Below are 27,908 nucleotides of genomic sequence, written 5' to 3' on the forward strand. Positions count from 1 at the left end.
TGCTGAAATAAAAAACATCAATTTGTATGTGAAGAGTTATTCTTCAATATAACGAGGAACAGAACCTCGCAGCTTGTCACCAGATTGAGAAAAATAATAGAGTAAAACGTGTGACAACCAGCCCCGGTCTCCCCTGCCATGCCCCCTAACCCCCCCCCCCCCCCCCAAATAATCACTTGTCTATTCACAGATAGTTAAGGGAGTAGAGGGTTATCTTCAGTCGAGTTTGTAGTCGCTCCTAGTAAGAAGCTGACAACAATGATCCCGTAGATTATAGTCCCGATCAAAGGGGGGATTGGTCGACTTCATGTTTGTGTAATCAATGTGTGATCGATGGGTATGGCCAGGTAATCTACTTCAAAATCATTAATTGGTACGACTTGGAACCCCGCGACCCAAAGTGACACGGATTGTATTTTTAATAAAACAAAGATACATGTGAAAAGAAAGACAAAGGGACTGTGAGTTGTTATAAAAAATAAAAAAACAGTGTACTGAATAATCCACAATAGAACGATACTGGTTCAAAAGTATCCAAGTAGCCTGCATTACAGATATCATATGTCCACGTCATGTTATTAAAATTGTTTTTACTTTTTGACCCATTTTACCGTCTTAAGTATTTTCTGTATTCTAAATGGTGTTCAGGTTTCCCGGTGAATAACCAACATGTACAGGACATCTACCTCTAGAAGCTTTGATAAGTCCTGAGGTTGTCATAACAAGTTGTAATGATATATTGGGCGCCAGTGCTTGATTACGACTTTTCTTATCCTAAACATATTTGGCTGTGAGTTGAACATGAAGGGAAAAACAGTGAATCTTACCCCTGCACAACCACCTGAAAACAGGAGCTCTTTACTGATGTTACACCATTCACACACTTACTTTACTTTTGATTGGTCTGTTGAACAAGTTAAATAATATTGTAACGGCGGGTGAGTTTGGAATGGACTGCTTGGGACTGGACGCTGGGAGGGGAGCGGGAATGTTAGGTATGGGTGGGTGGGTGCTGTCCTGTCTTCCCCGCGGTTTGTGTGCGTGTCACCCTGCGTGGGTCTGTGAGTGGAAGCGCGTTTAGCGTCTTCGCAGTGCTTGAGTGCTGAGAGAAGGGTCTGTGTTAGCTGCTCTGTGATTTGTGTTTGGATCCGCCAGTCAGCTGCTTGAACGGGACCGAGCGATTGGTCAGTATGTATGTAAATGCACCCTTGTGTGTGTGAGCCAATAGGGCTCGGGGGGATATGTATTTATGAGCTTCCTCCGCGCAGCTAGGGGTTTATGGTGTGTCTTTGCCTAGTGAGGTACTTATCCTTTTGGTAAAAAGAGCGTCATTTTGTTTGCCGTTCCATTTTCAGTAAAATTGCAGTTTTAATTGCTTTAAGCTGTATCCCGTGTTGTCTTTTATTCGGCTGTGGACCAAATACGCCTCCGCTACAATATACATAATATATTAATGAATGGAGTTCATATGGATTTGTTGTTACATTGAAGTTCTTTTGACTCAGTAATGTTCAGAATAGTATCAGGAATATTTCTAAAATAAATAACTTGACCTATAAAGCTCCCTTCCAAAAAAAGGGATTTAAAAAAAATAAGCATGTGAAGGAGTGAATGAGTGGGGAGAATGTGTGTTGCTGTTTTCGGGGGTTGCAGAGCATGGATGTGACTGGTTGATGAGCCGGAATGATATTAAAGGCAGGATTTGAACACTAGCTAGCCATACTTTAATTCCACCTACATAACCGCTACGCTACACAGATTCACATCTTAACCCTTTCAACAGACTAGGCTGCTATTTACATTTACCCTATCCAAACGGCAATACATTGCCAGAACATAGATTGAACAATTTTGCTATTCCTGTAATGTGTGTGTGTGTGTGTGTGTTATCCATTAAATGAAAAAAAAGTAATATCTGAAACAAAAACACATTGGAAAGCTGAAAAATGCCAAGTTATCAAAAGTGCCCAGCCATTTAAAGTGAAGTTATCAAAAACACAAGCCAAGTTTCAAGAAACCATTGGCGCAACCTTGCCCAGCACAAAGCAAATAGGCACAATTGTAAAAGCAGCGGGCTTGCCTTGTTTTTCAGGCACAATAAAAGCGGATCATACTTGCTTCAAAAACACAAGGCAAGTTAGTAGAAACAATTGGGGCAACCTTGACACCCACCGCTTTTACAGTTGTGCAGTGTTGCACCAATACAAGATGGATCCCCCAAAGATCGGAAACATTTTAATGTGTTGTATTTATCAGTCAGTTGGTTAAGGACTTCACACCCTGGTCAGAGATTCAATTGGCTCCATTTAATAATTAAATTGATTGCAGATAATGCTAAAGTTGCCAACCCATTATTGATCATTGTGATGTATCTGACCCCTTTTAAAATAGGCCTTTATACGGCTTGTTACTTTGTAACAACTCAATGCAAATACAACTTTTAAGTAGTTAAATGAATATGTGGCAAAACCTGGCTGCCAATACTGCCTAATAATGGAAAGTAACAGCTACTGAAAGCAAAATAGTTTGAAATGTATAAAATTGTCATGCTTCTACTTGCCTGTTTAATAAAGTACCAGTTCTCAACTGAGCTCTTCTATCGCTGGAGGAAGGGGAACACAAGAGGAATGATCCGAGATGAGTGCAACCAATTAACCATAATTTACTAAAACAATAATAATTATGGAAATAATAATAATAATAATAATAATAATAATATAATATATAATAATATATAATATATAATATATATATATAACTAATAATATATAATTATATATGCCATATAGATATACACTTTGTTGGTACATTAAAACGTTTGCGAAACAAGTATTATATTCAAATATGACTTTCAAATTAGAATTAATTGAATGGTTAAGAGAAAAGGCATCTGATGAAAAGCTAAGTTTGTTGATATAAGAATACATTATTTAAAGAAACATCAATGACTTTTCTTGTTTTACCTGGTTCAAAGCTATCTAGGTAGCGATGCACAATGGGGATGAGCTTTGTTTAAACTACAGTAATTGCATTTTATAGGTAATTATTTATTGCTTAAACATTTGCTTTTTTTTTTTACACTTACCTGCATAAGAGAAACCATTTATTAGGTTGGATCGAAAGGTTTTAATCATAATTTGCCTGTTGATTACAGCCATGATACAGTAAATAGGATTCACAGGCACAGCATGGGTGATGTTTATTGTTGGTTCCTAGTGTCCACATTTGAAAGCAATGTTTTGCTTCTTCAACCAAACAGGCAATTGATCTGAACAGCAGCTGATCTAAACAGTCACTCTTTAAATCCCAAGTGGACATCTGTCTCTTTAGTTTATTTTTGTCTGTAAAAACATGAACATGTAATGGATGCATGTGGGCTTATGTCATTTGATTCACAATAAACACTGCCCCAAATATTACAAATAGTTTACTTTTCAGCACATTTTTTATTTATTCGTTTTCATCTTAATATACCACTAATTCCACCAACAGTTGATTGCACTTTCTCAATGACAGGTTAGAACTGTTCCCTAGCCAATAGAGTACCAAAAGCAGCACCAAGTAGTTTGAAATCACATCACTTTAATAGAAGTCAAACAAGATATATTTTGTTCCTCTACAGTACACTTGGCATTCTTTTGACCAAATATAAGTTAACCTCTTGCATATGTTATATGCACAAGAAACTCATATTTCATAATCACCCAATGGTCACTTGTATATGATCAGTAGACATTTGTAGATTCTAGATAAAGAAGCTTCAAGATAGAGTGTTGGTAAATCTTGGGTATTCAGCTTATGTCTTTCAAGCAATTGAGTTTTAAAATACGCAAAGTTATTTTAAAACAAATCCAGGGAAAAAGGTGTTTACAAGTGGACAAAATCTAAAACCAGATAGTAATAACTCAATAAACACAATATGGGTTTTCATTATTTTAACCAATAAGAATTGTTTATTTAATGTAACTTTTCAAAAGACATAGAAAAGATTCAACCATTACAGTTGAATTTAGTTTATAAAATCGATGAACAAAGATGGGTACGAACTGTATGCTGTACAAAACACCAATGTTTCTTACCAAGGTTTGTATTAAGATTTGTATCTCTTTTTAAGAATTCAGAGAACTCAGTTGTGTTCATACTGGGTCCACTGACAGGGTTTAGTCTGCACTCGGTATGGTTCGGTACGTTTGGTGTGAAGTGTGAGCAGCAAAGTCTGCTTGGGAAATGAACCATAGAGATTCCAACTAAAGAAGTGGTCTCGGTCCATTTGGCAAACGCACAGAGTCTGGGTTTGCTTGTTAAACGTTAATGTGAGCAACAGCTGGACTCGCTCCTTTTGCATAGGAAACAAACTATACAAGGTAACCTGATTCAGAAGTAAACAAACAATGTCTCAGGAAATTGGCACAGTTTTCAGCCGTAATTTGTTCTCCCGGTCAGAAACAGTAACATTGTTAAACGTCCCAGTTTTGGTTTTATATTATTATTATTATTATTATTAATTTTATTATTAAGTACAAATGTGTATCATTATGCTCAGCAATTTCTAGCAGAGTAATATATTTGGTTGTGTGTTGGAGCCATTCTAAAAAACAATTTTATGGATTATTTATTTAATCATTCTGATTATGTGTATACAAGATGTTTAAATGATAATAGCTGATCTATTTCAATATGGCTTTTTCTACATGTATGGCTTTAACATGTTTTGACTAGATGACAACATAAGAAAATAATGAGTTGTTATCATCTGTAATAAATTCACCTGATGTTTCATTTTTAAACTATTATTGTGTTATTTTATATACTGTAAATTAAAGAAGAAAAAAATAACCTTCGTGTTTTTCACTGTGGAAATCTGGTAATCCTAAACTACATGGACAGTGGGAGAAACCGAAGCTCTGGTAGAAAATTTGGTTAGACACCACAATCTTGCCGAACTGGACTAAACTCTTAAGACTTAAAATGTATTCATTAAATTAGTGAAATGCTCACCTAGCAATATGTAAGAATCTAAAACATGCTATATTAAAAACCGGAGCACTATATCAACAGCTGTCATCTTTCAATATGCCTAGGATATTGTAAACATCTGGTTCACACACCATAGAAAAGAGCCGAGTGCACTTGAAATCTGCATTGTGAACACAAATTAACTCAGTCCTGAAAATAATGGAAGGGGACCAAAAAAAGTGAACTTTATCTTTATAAGTGTGCAGCAAGCACATTGATACCATGTTTCAAACAAAATGAACCAAACCGAGTTTGTTTGAAATGGACCCAGTGTGAATGCAGCCTCAGTTTCAAGTATTTGCCAGTAAAACACTTGTAATAATAATTTAAAAAAACAACAACAAACAAAGCTGCATAGAAAAGTCACCTGAATTCTGGTTTAAGTTTCCAAACACCCTCTTTACCAGGATTCCTATGGAAGTTACAAATGTTTCTTAACAATTCTCGGAAAACTACTGCCTGGGAAGCAGACAGCTTTGGACTGAACTCTTGCAGTACTTCCTGAGTTGTAGCTTGTCCATCCACCTCAGCCTGGAATGCAATAAAGTTCCTCAAGTCCACCAGCAGTTCATCATGTTCAGTTGGAGCCAGTGGTGCTGAAGATGCTTGCTGTATATTCTGATCCTCCTCGTCTTCAATGGCCTGGGACAGGGTCATGTGGTTCCTGGCTCTCATTTTTGCCAGTAGTGCAGATGAAGATAGAGCAGTGGAACTGGATTCTTCCTCTATTCCCTCCCCGCTAAAGTGATCACCAGAAGAATGTTTCTTCACTCCAGATTTCTTAATGAAGGAAGCATCCTAAATTAAAAAAAAAAAAAAAAAAATTCATATCTTTATATATATATATATATATATATATATATATATATATATATATATATACATACATACATACATACATACATACACACACACACACACACACACACTGAAGCTGTAAAATGTAAAACCATTTTTTCAAAAAAATGCTTTGTCTTTCTAAAACTACAAATCATTCCCAATGTAAAATACATATTAGACTTTTATTTTGTAGCATTTATTAATGCAAACTAAGAACAACTTGTCAGGCTCCAGACTACATTATTTCAACATTTACAACTCTACAGTACATTAAAATTTATTACAATAAAAAATAAACAGTTACATAATATAAACAGTAAACAAAAAAATAAGAAATGAAAACAAACAAAATACCTTGCATTTCTCTGGAGTGGTTGTGGTAACTGAAGTTGGGACAGCCAACATAGGGTTTTTCTTCTGACCAAACCTTTTTCTAAATAAGAGAACAAACATTAGATTGGTTTTTAACTCATTCAACAATGCAGATCTGTAAACAGGACTTGGATAGAAAACTCCACTGTCAACTGCTGTAAGCATAAAAAAAGTATTTCATGAGACAACTCATTTGTAAGGCAGTAGTTACAACAACCTGAACTAAGTAGACAAATTATATGACACAATTATTCATAGGTGTGTTCATTTTTGTTTTGTGAGAATTACTAACGAAACTAATGCAAAAAAAAAAAATAAGCCCAGAATATTACCCTCTAAGAAATAGAAACACAGGAATCTTAGCCTTTAAGATTTAAAGCAGCAGCTGTAATCTATTTTATATGACTATGAATAGTTCTCAATATGGAGAGAACTTTACAATAAGTGTAGTTTTTCTTTGGTAGCCCTGAAAACTATATTTAAATCAAACATAAATACCCACTGTTATTTAAATAAACCACAAAGAACAGGATTGCACCCCCAGAAGCTGTGCTTCTGCCACAATCTTACTTTCCACCAGCTGGTGTTCCCGGTAGACTGTTGTTGCCAGTCCATGTTGGCACGCCAGAAGACGCTCCCAGGCAACGCTGCCGTGAGACCTTCAGTGCCTTCAAAGCTTCTTTGGCCACTCTATTAGCTTCTGCTTCCACTAACACATAGTCTGGGTTAGAGGCCTCCATGATGGAATCATGCTTTATCACACTGTGTATACCTAATTTTATGTACAGAAAATAATTATGGTTTGTTAGTAAGATCTCCATTAACAATAATATACATCTGACAATAATGTTACTTCAATCTGAGTTGTATATTTCCTTCACTGATTTACTCATAGATTACAAAATTAAGTCACTCTTCATGTATTTATATTTATTTTCATTATTATTAGTTTAGTACTACTATTAATTGTAGTGACTGTGTTTTAATCAGTTCTGTTTAATCACTTACCTGACTTTCTGAAAAGTTTTTCCAAGACATAATCATCACTCTTTTTCCGATCTTCATTAGCTTCAGTGTCATCATCTTTGTTGTGCCTTCTTTTTTTAACTAAATGTGGTATGCGGTGCCCTTCAAACCTGGCATCTTCTGAACGCTTATATTTTCTGTGCTTGTGCGCTGCTGCCTCTGAAAGCTGTTTCTCTCCTTCAGCTGTACAGTGCTTCTTTTTCTCTTTCTGTTTCTGGGGACAGATTTTGTCTGGGTCACTGTGCAGTTTTATTGTGTTCTGTACATTGTTTGATGGCACATCAGCAGCCTGTCCACAATTATCACTAGAAGCCAAAGCCTGTTCAATAACTGAAGTATTGGTTTCCTCTTTAAAACCATCGTTGTAGCTGCCATTTTCATTAGCAATGGTCACATTTTCATGTTCTGTCATAGTCACTTTAGAACCATTAGCACCAACATTTTCAGCTTTATCAGACAATGACACTTCCAGAGTTTCTCTCATTTTGTGTTGACTTGTGCATGTATTTTGCTTAAGGAAGTTTCTGGTTGGTGTTGATGGCTTCGTCTTTTTAGCTTTTTTAAGCCTCTTTGGTACCTCGACCATTGAACCAGTGCCTGCATAAGTTGGACAGAAATGAGAAGCACGACAAATACATTCATTTAAATGTAAGAAAATATACAACATTTTGACTGTGAGGTAATAAATGTCAAATGATTTTGTCACAGTCACCTTCAAAGATGGCACTAGTTTCAGTTCCCTGGGAGCCATCAGGACTGCTCAGTGTGAAAAGCTCATAAATGTCATTGGACTTGAAAAAACGCCGTTGCTTTGGGTCCTTAAGCACTCTGTTTGTGAGGAACTGCTTAAAGATTTGTCTGAAAAAAAGTAATAAAATGAATTACAGGAAATTATATGCTCTTTTTGCAACCAGTCTTTGCCCATACTAATCAGCATAAATGGTCGGACATCAAGCACCAGTACTTCCTGATTTACAGCAAATTCACCCAACAGAACTGTTAAGCAGCGGGAAAAGGCTTTTTTTTTTTATAGGCCCAATTTGAATCGGTCGATTAACCTGTACACAACCTACTAATCCCTGTATCTTTGGGAATTGATAACAATTCAAGAATCACATAACACACCAGGTTACCACCATCTTTAAACGTCCTGCATAAACATTCGTCCCCGGCACTTAATGACTTTGTAGCCTGCTTTAATAACGAACACCCGCAGAAAACAATGAAACAATATGACCACTAATGGTTTACATAATGCTTTATGGAAAAAATGAATATTAAAAAAAAAACGTGTTCCATCGAAGAAGTGTTCCGTGGAGTCGGTTTCAATTGAGGTCTATGTTATTGCTCTACCATTAAACACTGAATACAATTAACATTTGTTTTTACCAATAAAGGAAACAAATGGTTTATGCAAACGAATGAAAAAAGTTGGCACAATAAAAACTGTAATAAATGAACACTTATCCCTCCCAACATAAGCATTTGTGCTAGTATGCGTTTTTCATTAATATACATACATGAACGTTATTGCAAACTGAAATCAAGCCAGTTCTATTAGGCCCAACATTGAAACTGCTGGAAGATTTCAAGTTTATTCAAAGCATTAATATAATTTAAGATTAAACTGTCATTAAATCCAGACTGGGAATGTGTGTGGTTTTGACTAACCTGTGGTAGATCTTCTCTTCAATAGTCCCAGCTGTCAGAAGCCTGTAAACAGTCACTTGCTTCTCCTGGCCTATCCGCCAGGCTCTCTCACGAGCCTAGCAACAGCAATAACAATACATGACGTATTTTGTCAGATCATGTATGTTGGATTTGTGATTTACACCAGTTACTGAAGTATCTAAAGCAACTTGAGCAAAACAGCAGAACAAATTGGGAAAATCTTAGGCAACCAATTGATATGGGTTTTATTAATTTATTTTATTTTGGTTTGTTTAGTCATAGATTACATAGATTTTTTTCTTTTGAACAACAACCTTCACCTCGATGTATCTGATTGAATAGAAAAGCAATGACTTACCTGGATGTCTGTACTAGGGTTCCAGTCAGGATCATAAATAATAACCCTGTTAGCTCCAGTCAGGTTCACACCTATGCCACCCACTTTGGTGGTAAGAAGGAACACGAATATGGAGGTATCCTAAAATGAAAAACACAAGACATTCATTAAAGGAAATAACACAATTTCCACAGATTAAAAAAAAAAAAGTTCAATAAGCAATCCACTTTTGCTTCTGCAGCACGATACATTAAGACCTGGGCCAAACACAGCCCTACCATTTTTGACTAAAATGCTTTTAGGATAACAATTCTAGGAATTATATCTGTTCCCAAGCCCAGTTTACTACTGAGCAAAAACATTTTGTGAATGCAATCTAAAAATAAACCATATGCATATATTCAAGTGACTTCAATGCAATTTCATCTCACCTCATTGTACTCTCTTACAAGAGGCTGTCTTGAAGCTATTGTTGTGGTCCCATCCATTTTGCGGTAAGAATAGCCGTTTTCTCTGACAAATATCTCCAGGATATCCAGCATCTGGTTGATGAGATGGTTTCAAACCAACTATTATTAACTGGATTGGGTAGGAATTACCAGATTAGGTGCCATTAATATTACATGTACCAAGAGGACTAGCAACAGAGTAGGTTCAGATCCACTCTAAAGACAAATCCCATTTATATTGAACAGTGACAGCTGGGTCCTGACAGCCATCATAAGCTAGACTCCCTTTATAAGATAAATGTTCCTATAATGAATTTATTTATATATTCTGTAAATACACATTTAAGCACAGTAAAAGTAGTATACTGTGCCCTTGGCCAGTTATTTTATTTTTACACACACACACACACACACACACACACACACACACACACACACACACACACACACACACACACACACACACACACACACACACACACACACACACACACACACACACACACACACACACACACACACACACACACACACACACACACACACACACACACACACACCTGGCCAAGGGCACAGTGTACTACTTTTACTGTGTTTAAATGTGTACTTACAGAAAAAATAAACATCAAATTTCTTTGAGCTTTCACTAGTAAACTTACACTTCAGAAGTTGTTGCATAACGGCCTCAGATCCATATAGCCACATTTCTAGCACTTCCAAACTTTCACATTTTTATCTTAACGCACCGGAGCCAGGCTGCAGAATGTACACACATATCCCTATGTGTAGAGTGTCAGTGTGACTCATTTCTTTACATTTGTAAATATCTAAATTATTCAATTTATTAACATCATCTTGAAAAAGATACATCCTTAATACAGCGTTTACTGTAGCAAAAGTAACCTCCTGTTTTGCCATTAAACTATTTGTGGTAGTGTTCTGACCTGTCTTGACTGTGAAAAGAGCAACACTCGATGGCCCTGCTTGTGCCAAAGGCGAAGCAGAGTCTCCACCACTATCTGCTTTCCAGACCGCTTCCAGAAGCCAAAATGTTCTTCCTCTGTTAATTGATCGTCGGGCATTCCTTTCAAGATTTTAGGGCCACCAGAAAATAGGTCAGGGTGATTACAGATCTTCCTCAAGGCAATCAGGCCAGAGAAAACCTAATACAAATTTAGAAAATAAAGAAAACAATAGTTCAATACTGAGAATTTTCTACAGGAAAACGTAGTTATTATAGTACCCCACTGCTACATCAACAGACTAACATTTGCACACAAGTTTCTTTATCATCCTTAAGAATATAGTGTATTATTTTGGCCTAAAATATGGAAGTGAAAAAGGGTGTAGTTCTAATTTTAAATGTACTTAAAAAAACGGGAGACATTAAATATCTGTATTAATGGAATTTAGCCTTCACTGAAGTTTGTGAACTGTAAAAATCTTTCCCTTGTGACCTTTCAGCGCATGTCTGTTTGCTTATAGTACACATGCATTACAATACATTGAAAAACCGTATTCTTTCAAAAGTACGTAATCCAAAAAGAAACCATCTTTCAACTAACTTTTAAAATGTATGTCTAATGCCTTGTCTGACCTAAGTACTGGTGCACTATCCTTGCGCTACTACCATGTCATCATAGATACAAATTGTCTTAATCGGAAGTTCTCATATTGTATTCTAGTAGTACTTGCACTTACTGTAAACTACACTGTATTTAAATATTGTTTTTGCACTGTACCTTGTATTGCCCTGTAAAACTAAGGTCACATTGGATAAAGGCATCTGCCAAATAAACAAATAACAATGACCACTTTGATTAAATACAGAGGAATTCAAACTGGGATAAAAAAACAAAAAACAAACAACTTATTTGTCATTTAATTTTGCTCTAGCTCCTCCTTTCAAAAGTCCACATACTGCAGTGTGCATATTGGACGATCTGGTTTGAAACGTTTTGGTCAAATAAATGCATAATTAAAGACACTGCTGCTGATAATTGGACAAAGCAGGCTGTATGTGGCAAGAGCAGGTGGGCACATTCTCTTTCTTATTACAGATTTGTGAAGTCAGAACTGTATGCAGAATATTATTATTTAAAGTGGAGATTTTGCAAATAAATTTACCAATACTACAAATTCTAAATTTTATGCAAAACATTTAAGAAGGCCCATCACTGTGAAAAGATGTTACTACTGCAGGTTTACAGAAATGAAGCAGGGCTTCCATCTCTGCATATACGCCAGCCACAGTGAAGAATACGCACATATTCTCTAATCCCATTAAAGCCAGGAGTGAGTGGGAGAACTGTTTGAATTTCACATGTGCCGATTACTGATAGTGCTTTATACGTCACAGCAGTGAGTGGACTTTTATTAATTATACATCAAACACCTCAAATGCCATTCTGTTTACACTGGGTGAACTGCTGTGAAAATAGAGAACAACTGTGACAGAATCCAGAAAAAAAATGACGTTCAAGGTAAGTGCTTAATGTAATTGTTTCAAACGTGTTTTGGACAAGCCTTGGACTGGTTATAAGACTTTTTTGGATTATGTAACCTGAGCTGCTAAATGATAAAATTACACTGCAATTTACAAGACACTAATATTAGGTAAACATGTATTTATAGTCTTATTGTCCAATGACACAGTTTTATAAGTAATGCCCATCTCCTCAACAGCATCTAGTCTTCAAATTATTAGCCACTTTGCTGCTGCATGTTTAGATTTAATCAAGACAGCTATGCAGACCAGCACACAGTGTGGTATTACACACATGCATCATGTCACCACCTTTAATTTATTTATTTGTTTATTTATTTATTTATTTAGCTCTTACACATATTCTGTGCACTGCTGTATGTACACTATTAATACTGAAGCTTCTGTGTGTCAGTACAGTTAAAAATGTTTGGCCTCATCACCTACATTAACAGTTACGTGGAAATATCAAAACAAAGTTTCTTCAAATTCAAGAGATCCTTTTTTTAAATAATCTTCATCCGCCCAACCAAATCAGACAAGAATTCATGCTACGGTTGACATGGAAATAATGTATGCAGTAAATCTTACCTTTCCGTCTCCATTCAGGATCTTATAAACTTCACCGGAATCAATGAAGTTTTGGTAGACTTGGCGCTGGACATCTGTTAACCGACAAAAGAGCACCTACAAAAAAATATATACCAGTTGGGCTCAATACACAAAAAAGGGAGATTTAAAATACAACAAAACAAAAGCCTTAAAAACTGTGAAGGTATTTTGGAGAAAGGGGTCTGCAGATAAAAAGAGCTTTGACTGCAGTATAAACTTGGATGAGTAGAATGCATAAAATAACATTTTAAACTAAAAAACAACTTTTGCGATAAACTGTACCTATTTAAAGACATTAGTAGCTGCATTAAACTAAATGCTGTGTTTCACCTACAGGACGTACCTGTTCGTTTTTGTCTGGTAAGGAGAGATTTTTTTTAACATCTGCCTTCATTCTTCGAAGAAGATATGGGTTTATGGTATCTCGTAGAACACAAGCACATTTATATGCAGTCTGCACCTATAAAGACAATGCAATAAAGTATATCAGATAATAACATGTGTGATATTAATGTTGGTGTTTTTAATATATTAATCTAATTACTGTAAATCGAAAAAAAACATCACCACCACATGCCTGTCTTAATGTAAAGGTCTTTTTTTCTTTTTTTTTTTAGGAGTTCAAGACATTAAAGATTCATAAGAGTACTAGTTGTCCCTTAGGGCAAACTTCCTTTTATCAATATCGTTAGCCTAATCCTGTGTTAGGCCAAATGCCATTTACTAGTAATCCAAGGGGCCTAGAGATCAAAAGAAAACCTATAGGAAGCCTGCAGCACTGTAACATACAAGACAACAAGGGAAGATTAGTGCCCACTCGAGACTACAAAAGGCAGCATGAGGAAAAGCTTGTGATCACAGACAATAAAAGGTCATTTTGATCTTAAGTGAACATATGGTACAGTAATGGATCTCATGAAAAATACAGAGCAGATACAGTACGTAAAATAGAGCACATAAAATCAAGATGCCTACATTTAGTTAATTAATGCTGGGATTTAATAACTTATTTACCTCAAATACAATAACTATGAGTAAAAATCTCCAGTTTCTAAGTTAAACGACATTTCCAAATAAAATGGTAAAGGACGGTAACAGACTGTCTGGAAGGATCATTTTGCTGCGGTCATTGGTCAAGATAAGCAATGCCATTAGGCTTTTACATAGAGAAAGTCAGACAGAAATATATAGTAAAGTATTGTATTTTCAAAAACGGTCTAGTCAAGACCACAGGCCAGGAAAAAAATAAAATTAAAGACTTATAATGAAAGCTTCAAAAGGAGCATGGAAGTTCAAATTAGACAGCTAAGACATATTTGCTGCTGAAGGAATACTAAATGAGCACTATAGGCTGAAGTTAGCCACTTACAACCATTTAATAACATTAATAATTTGTAAAGGTTTTCATTACTGGCAGAGAAAGGGACATCAATATTCCCTTTAAAGCAGAAAAGTAACCCTATAGGTTCTGTGCACTCTTGAACCCAGTGATAGAAATGAAACTATTCCATTTACAACCCAATACTAGCACATTATTTTCCAGAATCAGTACACAATTACTAATATTTAAAGCTATACATCAAGTGCATTAGTCCCTTTTGCTCAGCCTCCATCACTTTTGAGAAGGTCGTAGTCTAACTGCGATAACCATCTTCTTTTTCACAGCCTTAGTCCCAGACTGTCCTGGGGTCAGCTGCTTTGGTTGCTCTTCTCCACTTGTCTCTGTCGAGCACATCTTCCTCACTCACTTCACATACCTCCATATCTTTTCTCACACAATCTATCCATCTCTTTCTAGGCCTGCCCCCCTGTTACCTTCCACCTCAAATTCCATTACCCTTTTTGTTACTTCCTCAGCGTCCCTCCTCATGATATGTCCATACCACCATAACCTCGCCTCTCGCATCTTCTCAACCACATCCACCACCCTACATCGACTACGGATTTCTTCATTTCTGATCTTATCCTTCATTGAACTCTGCAGAAATGAAGAAATCCGTAGACGATGTAGGGTGGTGGATGTGGTTGAGATATTGTGATAACCATATTAACAAAAAACAATAATTATAAAACAAAAATAAGCCTTAACTATAGCTCTTTTTGTAACCACCCACAACTTTTACAGTAGACCCTTTGTAACGGCCAGCAGTATAGCTGCAACAACCTGTTAGTGGGTTTCTTTGTTTAGCTATTAGTTCATAATGAACTGTTGATCTCTTAAGTGTAAATAACCAACACAACAGGCTGTTAACTACTGCCATTCATTTTCATCAATAAAGGTAGAAGGTCAGGAGATGTATTTTTCATTTAGCTTTAATACCTTCCAAATAACACATTGCCATGAAAAGATCCTACCAATTAAATATCAGTATAATAGATCTCTGTTTTAGCCATGCCGTGGACCACACAGCATTAATTAAGAGGCTAATGTATTATAGGCATTAACAATCAAGAACCATGTTTTAAATGACTGCTTTTATGTGGAAGTGTGTGACTTAAAGCTGTGAATGTTTAAGGAGAGCCCACTTTCATGGAATCAGCAGTTTTACTGCTAATGCAAAGCATGAATCCACAACTGCTAGAAGTACAACACATACACTGTTCAGCTTGTTATTTGTTTCCTTGGTTGTTACTTTAACAGTTTATTCTAGAGCATTATGTATGGCTTACTAAATGGGGAACACAGTTTTATCAATTATACAATTTTGTACTGTTAATTTGGCACAATCAGTACATGTCCAATTGAAACATGACAGCATAGTTTACTAAGGTTGGTGTACAGAACATGCTGACAAATATTTATAAATGTGACTGCCCCGATCCTTTTACTGTGCTGCTGCCTGAATTATACTTTGTGCTACTATTGCACTTGATGTAAAGGCTGAATGACTGAGAACAATAACAAACTCCAGGAAAAAACATAAATAATAAACTTTAGTCACAACAGGTAACAAAAAAAAATAAAATAAAAAAAAATCACAAATCTAAACTTTGAACAGAATGGTATTTGGACACTTTCTGCCATACCTGAACTGGCGATGCATTTGAATATCCTCCCATAGTAATAGGGACTGAAAACTGCTCCATAAAGATAGGAAGTGTTCCTAACTTTCCTGGGAAAACAAAATCAAACAGGGACCAGAGTTCTTTCAAGTTATTCTGCATTGGAGAACCAGAAAGAATGAAGCGATGTGGTGTGCGGAACTGCAAAGACAAAAAAGGATAGGGGTTATGGGTTACAGGTCATACTCTGGAAAGATGGCGGTTATTTGGAGCAATGGCCATTGTGGCGTTAGGTGATTTAGTACCTGTAAAACTCTCATTTAAGTGGCTGAAGTAATGTCAGGTAGTAAGCTGACACAGGATGTGTAAGTGAGCTCAACCCTAATGTGACTCAAATTGATTGCTCAGTACTCAGTTACTGGTGTTACGCTGGATCTTTCTCTTCAATAATACAAGACTCCCATCTTCATCGAAACTTGGAAAGAGAAACAGATTGCTTACAGGTATCCTGCCCTATAGTATTCCATGTATTTATTCTTTATATCCATTGCTACAATCATAGTTCTTCGTTTTTGATTCAATATTGGTATAGCTGAACATTCTGCATAGTGCCTATTAACATATTTAAAAAGAGTTTGGTTTTAAAAAACAATGACAGTGGAAAAACCCTTACCTGTTTACATGCAATTGTTACACCTGCATATGGGTTACGTATTTTGTGCCCCTCGTCAAGAATCACATAGTGCCAGTCGTATTTCTGAATGTAATCTTGCATAATCCGAATGTAGGAATAGGAGGTGATCAGAATCCCGTGGCAGGCCACAATTTCAGGGATAAGTTTGTTCTGAAAGACAACATTATTGATCAGGTTATAAAACCAGGTCAAGAAAAGAGCAACCTCACAGCAGAATAAAGGTAAAAGCCATAACTTGTATATATATTTGGTAATACTAACACTAGATCAACTAGACATAGATTCCGATAACCCTCCCAACCTATATTAAGGAATGTCCATACCATTTCATCAAATAGGATGAATTGTTCTAAAGACATAATATATGTAGGCACTTTCAGGGTTGTGCGTCACCTGCAGGGGTAAGAAGACTCATTTAGTTTGAAATTCTATAACAAATTCACAGGTTGGTCTATGACACAGGACTAATGAAAAAACTGGTATGAAGATATAGATATATTACACATTTAAAAAGAAAACATTAAGCTCAGCTATAAAGTTAAAAAAATCTTGTCTCCAGTAATTCAAGGGAACAGATAAATCGTCACAATTTGTAAAACTGTTTACCTACAAGAAGTTGCTCCTCCAAGTTATCAGAAAACATATATGTAATTAAAGTATAGCATTGTCCGGTAAAACTGTATACTATTTGTTATAATATCAACTGCTTGCCATTTTAAACCAGTAACATTTATAACTATTTAAAATCAAGAATGCTTTAGCTCTTTCATGTTCCCTGCTTTCTGCCTTGTATGTTTTCATTGCAAGTAATGAAAAGCAGTCTAGAGAGGTATTCTCTGAAGCCTAAAGGTTAACTGATGTCACTCTGCCATTGTCTGTACTGTACTAGATACCTGGTAATGGTCCATCACAAAATACAACAGATATCTCTATGTGTACACTTAACACAAATCATCTCTGGTGACTTAAAATTAAAAGCTTGTAAAATATGTAACCTCTCCCAGTTTTTTTGCAATTAATAGGGTACATCTGCTATTAGCCTGACTTGCTGAATGCTGTGCTGCTGTCATTAAAAGACGTTTTTCAAATGTGCTGCAGATACTGAGGCTCTTGAGACCAATTCCTCCTAGAGGGCAAACAGTGGACTGGTGGAAAATAACGGCCATAAATCACAGTGTCAGGTAGCAGTGAGAACAAGTGAAACTGAGACTCATGATGGGCATCACAGTAAACACAACATGGGAGCCTCCCAGTCAGGAATTACTGAACCTGTAATTAATTAAAACTTCCTTCAAGCAAGATTTTTAATAAACGAGGATTTGTGCTGACAACAAGGAAAGACACACAAGCAATATGGTCTAAACAGCACACTTTGGAAATGTTCAATCACTGCGGGTCAGCTATTTAATGCCCTTTCCGTGCCCAAGATGTTAACAACCATTTCGGATACCTATTCTCAGATTACATTTACTGTACCAAATACAGCCTTAAAAGACAATTCCATTTCATGAGCAACTGTGCTACAATTTATGACCATATTATTAAATATTCATTTGTGTTATTTTTCTCTAAACTTATCAGTCTAGTAAGTTTTCAATATGATGCAACAATGATAATATGACATGAGAAATGTTAACAACAATTAATGTTCAGTTCCTGATATCAACTTAAAGTTTTATTACTACGACTATTCAGCACCCCTGATTACCTACAGATGTAGGTTTATTATAAATGTAATGACAAAAGCACGAATGGCTGACAAATTAATACCTTGACTGCAAACTGAAACATAATTTTAAAAAACGCTTCCTTTACATTGCGCTTAAAGGCTTGTCTGGCGGAAAGGTTGACAGTAATTTAGACAATTGTATTGATTACCCCAGCAAACAACCCAGTAATTTAATTTGGAGCAAGCTAGTACATTAATGTGGTCACACGAATAAGATATTCAGGATGCTAATACAGGCAGTGAAGTTAATACTACAGGAAGCTATTCGCATACTTCTCAAAATAGTCACTACTATTTCTACTCCAGTCATTCTATTGATTACATCACAAAGTGCTTAATCAAATACAATTTGTTAATTCAGTACTAAAATTAAAATATGCATTCAAAGCTAGAGAATGAAGTCTAGAGAAATCTCTCTTCACATTTAACTGATTGCAATCACACGATGCCCTTAATAAGTGGTTAATGTTGTGGTTTTTATGTGAATGTTGTGGCTTTTTTGTTGTTAATAATCTACCTACATCTTCAAAACTCTGTTAGCAGATGGCTGCTACTCACCATACCCATAGGGATGGGTGTGACCCTGTAGCTGCTGCAAATGTTGTTTTTTGTGGTTTTACTTTCATTATCTGTCCCAAAATAACATAATTTTTTGGGGATATCATTTTCAAACTGGAGTATATATCATCTGAAATGTTTTTAAACTGAAAATTAGTGCTTGGACTTGATGATACAAGCATATTACCAACCTTTTGACTAGTGAAAGAGCCAGTATCATGGAGGACAGCAACTCTAAATGGAGGCCACCATGTGTGAAACTCTCTAACCCACTGGTGCATCACTGTGGCTGGACAGACAATCACAGTAGGACCCAATCCAGCATATCTAAATCAAATATATACAGAAGAAAAATGACATATTCAGATTGCGTTTTAAAGAAGATAATGTATTCTAATCAATCACTGGAACTTGCAAATGTTGCCTGGAATTACTGGTATATTAAAATAAGCCATGATGTAATGTTTTGACTCCTTTTATATCTATTCCAGGGATTCTCAAACTCGGTCCTGGGGACCCCCTGTGCCTGCTGGTTTTCATTCCTTAATACAACTGCAAAATTGAAATGTACAGTAGTCATTTTAAAGTTGAATTAACGACACAACCAATCTTTCTGGACTCCCTAAAACGCAATACAGATGAACTGTCTGTATTCAGCCAGGATCAAAAGCCTATCACATCCACTATTATAGTCAGTAATAGTTGTTACAAAAAGACTACTTTTTATTTTTTATTGAGTATGTAGTGGCTATAAAATGTTCACCTAGTGTCTCGACAAAACAAAGACTTCAATACAAGATATAATAAATGACGCTAACAGTATTGCAAGCAATTTAAAATTGCATATTGTGTAACTCTATTGATAGAAAGCCATAATTGAGTTTGCAAACAATCCATTTGCTGAAGGCAACCGTAGACACTTTATTGACCCAAAAACATCTAGACCCGGCCCATCTTAGAAATGAAGCACTAATGTTTGGAATTCATTAAATGTGTTACATGTTTAATTTCCCCTGCCCTACAGCGCCACCATCTCGTAAATATTTTCTTTTGATGTCACCACTAAAAGAATTAAAGGAATATTGTAATTGAAATGTCTTTAATAATTCACAGGGACCTCCTCCACTAGCAATACAGCTGATGAAATATTAATTGAGCTCCAGACTGACAGTCTGCAGAGGGGGGCTCTTGCCTGTAATTCGATCCACGCGTCCTGATCTTGCTGTAGCTCAGGCCTGCCAGGAAGGCAATTATCTCGATGGTCTTACCCAATCCCATCTCATCTCCCAGAATTCCTCCTGCCTGCTGGCAGTGCAATTCCCATAGCCACCTGACACCTGTCTGTTGGTACCTGTGAACAATAAAACAAACATGTTTTACATAGCAGTATACAACAGGAGTAATGATTAATTTATCATCTCGTAATTATCTAGTGTTGACTCAACATAGAACTATAAGGGTAAAAGGCTGTATGCCTGTTAGACAGGCACTGCACAGTCATGTATATTTGATGTGCTTTGACAGTACAAGTGACACAAGCTTGATTTCTATACATTTTTAATTAATTTAACAGATACCGTTCAATACATTTGTTTAATTTTACCTCATCATTTATGTTTCACAATCAAGTCTGTAACTATAACTTTGTTAATACAATTTGGATGTAAAAAAAAAAAAAAAAAAAAAAAAAAAAAAAAAAGTGTTATCAATGCCCATCATGTTGATATCTAAACGCAGTCTTCAAAAGGACCTAAATAGGGAAGTATGGGATTCTCAGATTATATGGGCCCTACAGCACTAGCTAAGACTCCAGCCCTCTGGTACATTCTCTGTGATCTTTTACTGAAATATGTATTATACATATGTAGATTATTTTTAACCTATATATGTGGTCCAATTTACAGCACAATTGTTTTCTAAATTTTTAGCAGTTGTCGGTATTACTAATACTAATATTAATTATTAATGGAATTTCTGATCTTCTTGGAACATAGTTTACAAAAAACAAACAAATAAAATACATCTTGTGATTTTATATAAAATATCAAAGAGAAGGTAGTGGTTCTTTCAGCTCAGAGTTAATGTTCCAATGTTAACTTTCCAAGCACTGATCACATTAACCCAGCCTTAGCACTTGAATGACCATAGCTCACAGAATGGCTCACATACATCTCAGGACAGCCAACAAAAGTGTACCAATAGTCTGCAGTATTACCCAGCCATCACTATTAGGTTGGGGTGTTGGTGATATTTTTTTTTTTTTTTAAATAATAAACCAAAGAAAATGGTACAATTAAACTATAACGTTTTAAATACTTAACCCAATACCTACTTAAACAGCTTTTTCCAGAGGAATCCGGGCACTTTGAAGCCTTCATCAAACTCTGCATCACTGTCTTCAGAGTCTTCTTCACCTGCCACTCTACGCTCCTCTTTCTCTCTGAGTCTCTGCCGCTTCCACCTCCTGCAGAATAATACAAGGAAGTGTGAATGTGGACGTCACCAGAGCCAGGGAAACAAACAGCATCCAGATTTGACCAAAAATCTGCATTTTACTTTGTCGCCAAAGACATGCTGCTTTGGTTTTTGTTTTACTTATATATATTTTTTTATGAAACAATTTAATTAGTTACAGCAAGGTTAACTTTGTGCAAAGTTGCTTAGTGCTGAAAAAGATCATTGTAAAACTATAACAAACCACATCAAAAAGACAAATGTTTTAATTTTTGCATTCACAGAAGCTTTCTAACCCTTCTTCTACTAGTGAGTGACTGGGACAGAAATAGACCCTGTTCAACACCACTGTGGTCTCTGCTAATCTGAGGCCAGTAAAGATTGTGCAAGTCATTGTTCCAGTCAAACATTACTGTCTGGTCTATCTTCTTGGGCAATGTGATTAAAACTAACATCACATACACAACTAAAAAATTATATATATATATATATATATATATATATATATATATATATATATATATATATATATATATATATATATACAGTGTGTATGTATGTGTCTGTGTAATTATATATGTATATATAAATATATATAAACACACACACACACACACTGTCTTCGCATGGCTTCATACTGTGTTTTAATATAGTTTGTATTTTTAAGGCAATATGTATTTTCCATTTAAGACAAGGAATAATCCATGGTTAATTAGACTAATTTACTAAATTGAGTAACTCTGTTCTGCTTTAGTTATCTTACTTTTTATGGGATCTCAGGCTGGCTTTAATTAAAACACTCTAGCAGCTGGGATATGGCAGTTAGTGGCAGTAGTGTCATGAAGTAAATTAAGATTGATACAGACAATTATCCACTTGAGCTTCGAATGAAAGGTGTGAATGGAGAGTGAAAAATCTGTCTTCATTTATGTCCCAGCCTTGTCATTTTAAAAAGCCACCATTCTCCATTATCTTAAGGCTTCTAGGAGAAAGAAAAACTCTACTATTTAAATCTAAGTCAGTCTATCATATGCTTGGGTTTGAAAACAATACAGGCACTTACACAGGTATTTGAAGGGAACACAATTAATCTAAAGTCTTTCTCAAGTACAGTATATAAACCAATGGGGGTTAACTAATAAATATACTTTTAAAACTGATCAGTTTATTTTAACTTGAAGACTAAAACCACAGCAAATAAGTCTCACTTAAGTGTATATCCCACCTCAGTGTGTTAAAATCCAAAACCATTACCAATGTTGCATCATTACATTTACTCCATTTAAGTAATATTGTAAATGTATATTTGTGTTTTACTGTATATTTTTTATAGACGTAAACATGCATGGATCCGGTGTCAGGAATATGAACAGCTTCCAATACATTCCCGCACTAAAATGGAAACTGAAAGACTTTTTATTATAGACTATGAATGAACAGTTTTCAAAATAAACATGGCAAATTGTCTGTGACATACACACAGAATTTAAGTAACAATGATTTCCATTTCATTATCAAAAGTAAAAAGGGGGATTTTGTGAATGTGCATTGCTTACCATTTATGGTACATCTAAATAAATACATTAAAAACTGATTGTTCTGAGTTTTCTTATTCAATAAAAATAATTAATCATTGGCCTGATTTAAGTGAAGCCTCAAAGAAATAATTCATTTTGTTACCGGTACAGGAATATTTTATAATAAAACTCAGGATCGCTGCTCACCAACCTGCTTGAGTGTATACTCTGAGTTTATAAACATTTGTAAAAAAATAGGTTATATAGGTTAGACTGTAGCTGTGTCTTGAGCATAATACAGTTGCTAAAATATTATACTGCTTGCAAAAAAGCCACAGGGGATTTCAGACCCAGAATAACACTAATCTTGGACTACCTTACTAAAGTAGCATTAGCTAGTCCACAATTAGCACTAATCAAGGTCTGTGAAACCTTAGACAGAGTTTATTTACTTGTATTCATACTTTTTTGATTAAGTGTTTGGAAGTTACAGGTGCAAAATATCACTTTACAAATATTAAAGCGAGTGAAATCATACTTTGCCTGTGCAGAATCTCGGTAGTCACTGATTTTGAATAGTTTATTCTAGTTTTATGGCATCATCAGGATCTCATTTTTCTTTTAAGACATTTTGCAGCAGAGCCCATGTTGTATGATTTTTCTACAAATAAATGATAGGTAAAATGTGACTTATTGGGAAACATCATAGCTGTCTCTATAGAAACAGGTAACTTTTAGCCATTACCTTATTCTTTGCTTATACAACTCAATATTCCCGTCATCTTTACATCTTTTCATGTGACTCTTTTTCTTGGGGTCTTCATCGTCCGAACTGCTAGGAAAATAATCAGAATCATTTTCTTCTTTTGGTTTCCTTGCAGCAAGTTGCTTCTTTTTTGCATATGGTTTCAGTTCAAATTCTTCATCACCATCAATATATAACTCATCCTCTTTCTCTGGATCAAACAACTCATCACTTGGCACATACTCTGACTCATCACTCTCAGATCCGTGGTCTCCCTTGAACTTGCTTTTTGGGGTGTGCACATGCTTCTCTTCCTTAACTCCTGCTTTAAATTTCATTTTCAGTGCGTTATTCTGTAACCTCTGCAAGCGCTTCTTCAGCTGTTTATCTTTGCTTGACATTTTTCCATTTTCTTTGCTTTTCTCTTGGGAGGTCCTCTTTTTGTGGTCAGCTTTGGTCCCAGTCGTTTTCTTTGCCATCTTGCCGACATGTGGCTTTTTTCTTTCCACCGCTATCTTGTCCTGATCTGCCAGGTACTTCTCAAAGCCAGAGATGTCGTTAAGCATGATCTTTCGGGGCTCCTTCTTCTCCTGCTTTTGGGGAATCTTTGTGCCAAAAGGGGTCATCTGGCCAGTCCGAATTAGTTCCTCCCATTCTGTTTCCTGTGCTGGCATTAACATACTGCCAAGGCAGGAGGGTCCCGGCTCTAGAAGAAAAGTACTGATGTAAAGATGTTCAATGCGACTGCCTTAACCCTAATATTTAAATACTATAGCTAATCTGAATGTAACATCATTAACATCGGACAGAAATTTCAGATGGCTGTATCATATCAAAATCAGGGTTTACCATATTATGTAGGTCAAATTTTAATGCATTTCGTGATGAAAAGGGGCATCTGGTACCTCAGTGAACCAGTCTGCATCATGAACATTTAATAATACATAAAGCCAGAACCAAACTGAAAGAAAAAAAAAAAAAAGTAATATCAACTTACTATCAAGCAAGTTCTTGATTTTTCTAACAAATAATGTATTGTTATATACTCACTACTTGGCCAGATTGATTGATATCACATTGGATTTATCCAATAAGCTGCAGCAAATGGTTTAAACAACCAATAAAATAAAAACAACATATTACTGGTAACCCTTTTTACCTTCATCCTCCTCATCTTGTAATTCAGCCTCAATGTTCTCACTATCTTCACCGCCGAGAACCACATGGAGACGCTTTTGTTTGGCTTTTATCTTTTTAAGCTGCTTCTCCTGAAATGATTGAAAAATGTACAAAATGATAGACTGATACCTAACATTTAAAAAACACAGTATTTAACTTGCTTGAATGATCTTTTTAGCAGTTGAATTATGTTGAAAGGTGCTATATATAATGTAGCTGTTGCTGGCTTGTAGAAGTATTACCTTTTTAAAACTACACATTGAAGAACTAATCGATAGGGCAGAAATTAAGCTTTTTTTTTTTTTTTTAAATGATAATAAATAAATAAATAAATAAAATAAATACAAATTCAGAATGATTGCATATCCCGGAATATTTTTGTATTTCCCGAAATTACACTGGTTTATCCAAGACAAAATAAATATGATTTAGGTGGTTAGAAATAGCACTGTTACCTTGTTTTCTTTCTGTCGTTTCACAGACTCAATTTTTCGATGGATATCTTTGCTGGTGGCAGCATGAGGAGCAAGCTGTTCAATAATCTTATTGACATGCTTTAAAGCGGCTGAACATGACCTGCAAGAATTTTTAAAAAAGACCTGTTTTACTTCAATACAGCAGACTCTCACTAATCCAAACTACCTTTTTTTTTTTTTTTTAAACATATTAATAAAACATTTGTTGTATGGTGCAACATAGTATTAAATACATTTGTTTACTCTGTGCTTGCAGTCAGTGCCAGTACAAAGCTCAAAAAACAAACCAGAATATTATTACAAAAAGGGATAATACAATTAAACAGATGTGCACACGTTTAATGGATTAAATATAAATATTACACATTGCCCCTCGTATTGAATGCCACTGAACAGCCCCATTAGATACAACACTATTACAGATGTATCTTTGAAGATCATATTCCATGCTGGTTGGAACTTATACACTATGTGAGACTATTTTTATGGGGCAGTTCTGAGAATCTAAGAGGCCTTTCACACTTAGTTCTTTTGACTGTTTGATGCGGATTGAAGTGCAGTTCGGTTCATTTGGAGCTATATGTGAAATCTTTGACAGTGACGTAATCGCACCACGCTGCGAATCAAACCAAACGAACCAAGATGACTAGAACATAAGAACATAAGAACATAAGAAAGTTTACAAACGAGAGGAGGCCATTCGGCCCATCTTGCTCGTTTGGTCTCGGTTCGTTTGAAGGTGAACTCTGTACATTTGCAACATTGTTCACCCAAAACTTTTTGCATTGTCCAAACAAACGCATTCAGGTTCACTTGTAGTTTTGGGGACACGACATACAACTTACCCTGACACCGCTCAAGTAAACAGCAAGAGAACCGAGCGAGTTTGTAAAGGTGCAATGTGAAACCAATTGAATTCTGGTCCGTGTGTAGCAGCAAGAGGACTAAACAAACAAAGCTGAATTTACTTACAAATAAATTCAAGTTTGCCTGAATTTTCCTGACCTGAAACAAACCAAACCTAAACTGAAAAAAATTAGTTCGTTTGCAAGTGAACCAAGATGCGAACCACTTGTAAGTGCCCTAAGACAGCTTTAAAACATGCCCTTTATCCAGTACCTCAATTCATCTAAAAGCTCTTCATACTCCTTTTCAGCTTCTGCTCTTTTGGCAGCCTGGTTTGCTTCACTTATTGCTCTGTCCACCTGCTGGAGCACCCCTTGTTCCAACACATCCTGGTCATACACGTCAACTCCCAGCCCTTGCAGCTCTGCAGCTTGGTCACTTCTCTCCACTGCCTGAATCTGCTGCCTGTCAATCTGCAATGAGGGCTGTGCCTTTTTAGACACCTCCACTGCCACTTCAGTAAAGGAAAATGACGGCTTTTCAGCACCACTGGTGCTTGGAAAGGAACAGTCCAGACTTTCACCATTGTACCCATGTTCCTGTTTTATCTCTGGCTCTTGTAAGTTGGTAGCACTGTTGGGGTTTGACAATGTGGAGCTGCTTTGATCCTCTGTACCACCTACTGGCATTTCTAGATCACTGCAACACACAGAAAAACAAAATGTTTTTGTTACACGGTGTTCACACTGCATTATAATTGCTGCATTTATGATATGATTATAAATAGGAAAGTCATATAACATGTTTTTTATATTATTTTTACATATATGGTTACAGTAGCTGGTAATATTATATATTACATTTACTGCATATTTTTGGCTGACCTGGGTTTCTTCAGAGCTCCCACGTCTTTCCTCTGCCACAAAGGCATCATTCAAAACACATTAGTCCAATGTTCACTGTTTTCCTCGTAGATGCATTATTACATACTTTATGTAGAATATGCTCAAGCACCACCAATACGGTGGAGGGGACATGGGGATTGACTGTGATTCTGAGTTCAATATTCATGCTCTCACACTAGCGTTGGTCTGTATTTAATAACTATGGACGAACTGCTCCATAATGATGTGACACGACATGTTTGTATCATCCAATTAAAACAAATTTACACAAGAAGTGTTTGACTAATTGACACACACAATGACGACTGTTGATACAGTCCACTGCTGTTTTTTTTTTTTTTTTTTTAGTCCAACTAACATGTTCGCTGAAATATCTACCACTTCACCAGATATAAAGTATAATCGTCAAAACATCATTTCTATAAATCGCACTACATCTGCTCAATTTATCAATTTACGCTGTTTCATCAACACAAACCTTACCGCTAACCTTACCTCTCGGGTTCTTATGTCTCACAGCCAGATGACAAAATACCTTCTTCCGGTGACAAACAATGCGTAATTTGAATAGAGACTAAGAAAACAGAGAGAAATGATTTGCTTCACCACTGCAATACGAATTCCTGTTAGCGCCACCTACTGAGCTGGAGTATTAGTGTAATGCATGTTAATTGTGCAGCACTGTTTGTTTGTTTGTTTTTTAATACAAATACAAAAAATAACGAGTGCTTAATAAGAGTATATTTAAATGGAGATATTCTTCACAAATAAATGCATTTTTTTTGTAGAAACATCATCAATATCATCAGACCGACCTAATTTTTGGTTAGTCGAGGGTCCCCGAATTACGTAACTCTTACTCTTGCGATTTGCGTTATTTATTTTTTATTTTTTTGGAAAGTCGTATAGCCTTTTTTCATGCGCCTGCGACCTGAAATCGCATAGGGTTACTGTCAATATTTGCTGCATGGTGACAAGCTGCACAGTTGTTTAC

General features: G+C 35.9%; 1 protein-coding gene across 2 annotated transcripts; it reads right to left on the reverse strand.

Annotated features, from left to right (window-relative positions):
• Positions 1 to 4,699: 4,699 nt before the first annotated feature.
• Positions 4,700 to 27,461, reverse strand: ercc6 (excision repair cross-complementation group 6). 2 transcript variants are annotated; one of them, XM_041261055.1, is made up of 21 exons: positions 27,410 to 27,461; positions 26,283 to 26,708; positions 25,143 to 25,263; positions 24,668 to 24,776; positions 23,509 to 24,214; positions 21,125 to 21,256; positions 19,985 to 20,143; positions 18,984 to 19,119; positions 16,485 to 16,655; positions 15,836 to 16,012; positions 13,152 to 13,268; positions 12,788 to 12,883; positions 10,656 to 10,874; positions 9,694 to 9,804; positions 9,284 to 9,403; positions 8,926 to 9,020; positions 7,967 to 8,112; positions 7,237 to 7,851; positions 6,799 to 7,000; positions 6,211 to 6,289; positions 4,700 to 5,814 (listed from the first exon to the last, which is right to left on the reverse strand). In XM_041261055.1, exons 2-21 carry the CDS (start codon positions 26,696 to 26,698, stop codon positions 5,380 to 5,382), a joined length of 4,362 nt encoding a protein of 1,453 aa, XP_041116989.1. In that variant the 5' UTR covers positions 26,699 to 26,708; positions 27,410 to 27,461; the 3' UTR covers positions 4,700 to 5,379. The 2 variants fall into 2 exon arrangements, with proteins under 2 accessions (XP_041116989.1, XP_041116988.1); XM_041261054.1 differs by lacking the exon at positions 27,410 to 27,461 and adding an exon at positions 26,894 to 27,403.
• Between the last annotated feature and the right edge of the window lie 447 nt (positions 27,462 to 27,908).

This window comes from Polyodon spathula, chromosome 10 (assembly GCF_017654505.1).
Source record: "Polyodon spathula isolate WHYD16114869_AA chromosome 10, ASM1765450v1, whole genome shotgun sequence".
NCBI lineage: Eukaryota > Metazoa > Chordata > Actinopteri > Acipenseriformes > Polyodontidae > Polyodon > Polyodon spathula.

Excerpts from the sequence above, each read along its gene's own strand:
- ercc6 (XM_041261054.1), bottom strand. The coding sequence starts at position 26,943 with ATGATGCCTTTGTGGCAGAGGAAAGACGTGGGAGCTCTGAAGAAACCC. Across the intron at positions 19,120-19,984 it reads ACGCGTGGATCGAATTACAG|ATATGCTGGATTGGGTCCTA; the intron begins GCAAGAGCCCCC and ends TATTTGATTTAG. Across the intron at positions 9,805-10,655 it reads TCTTTTCACAGTCAAGACAG|ATGCTGGATATCCTGGAGAT; the intron begins GTCAGAACACTA and ends CTCATCAACCAG.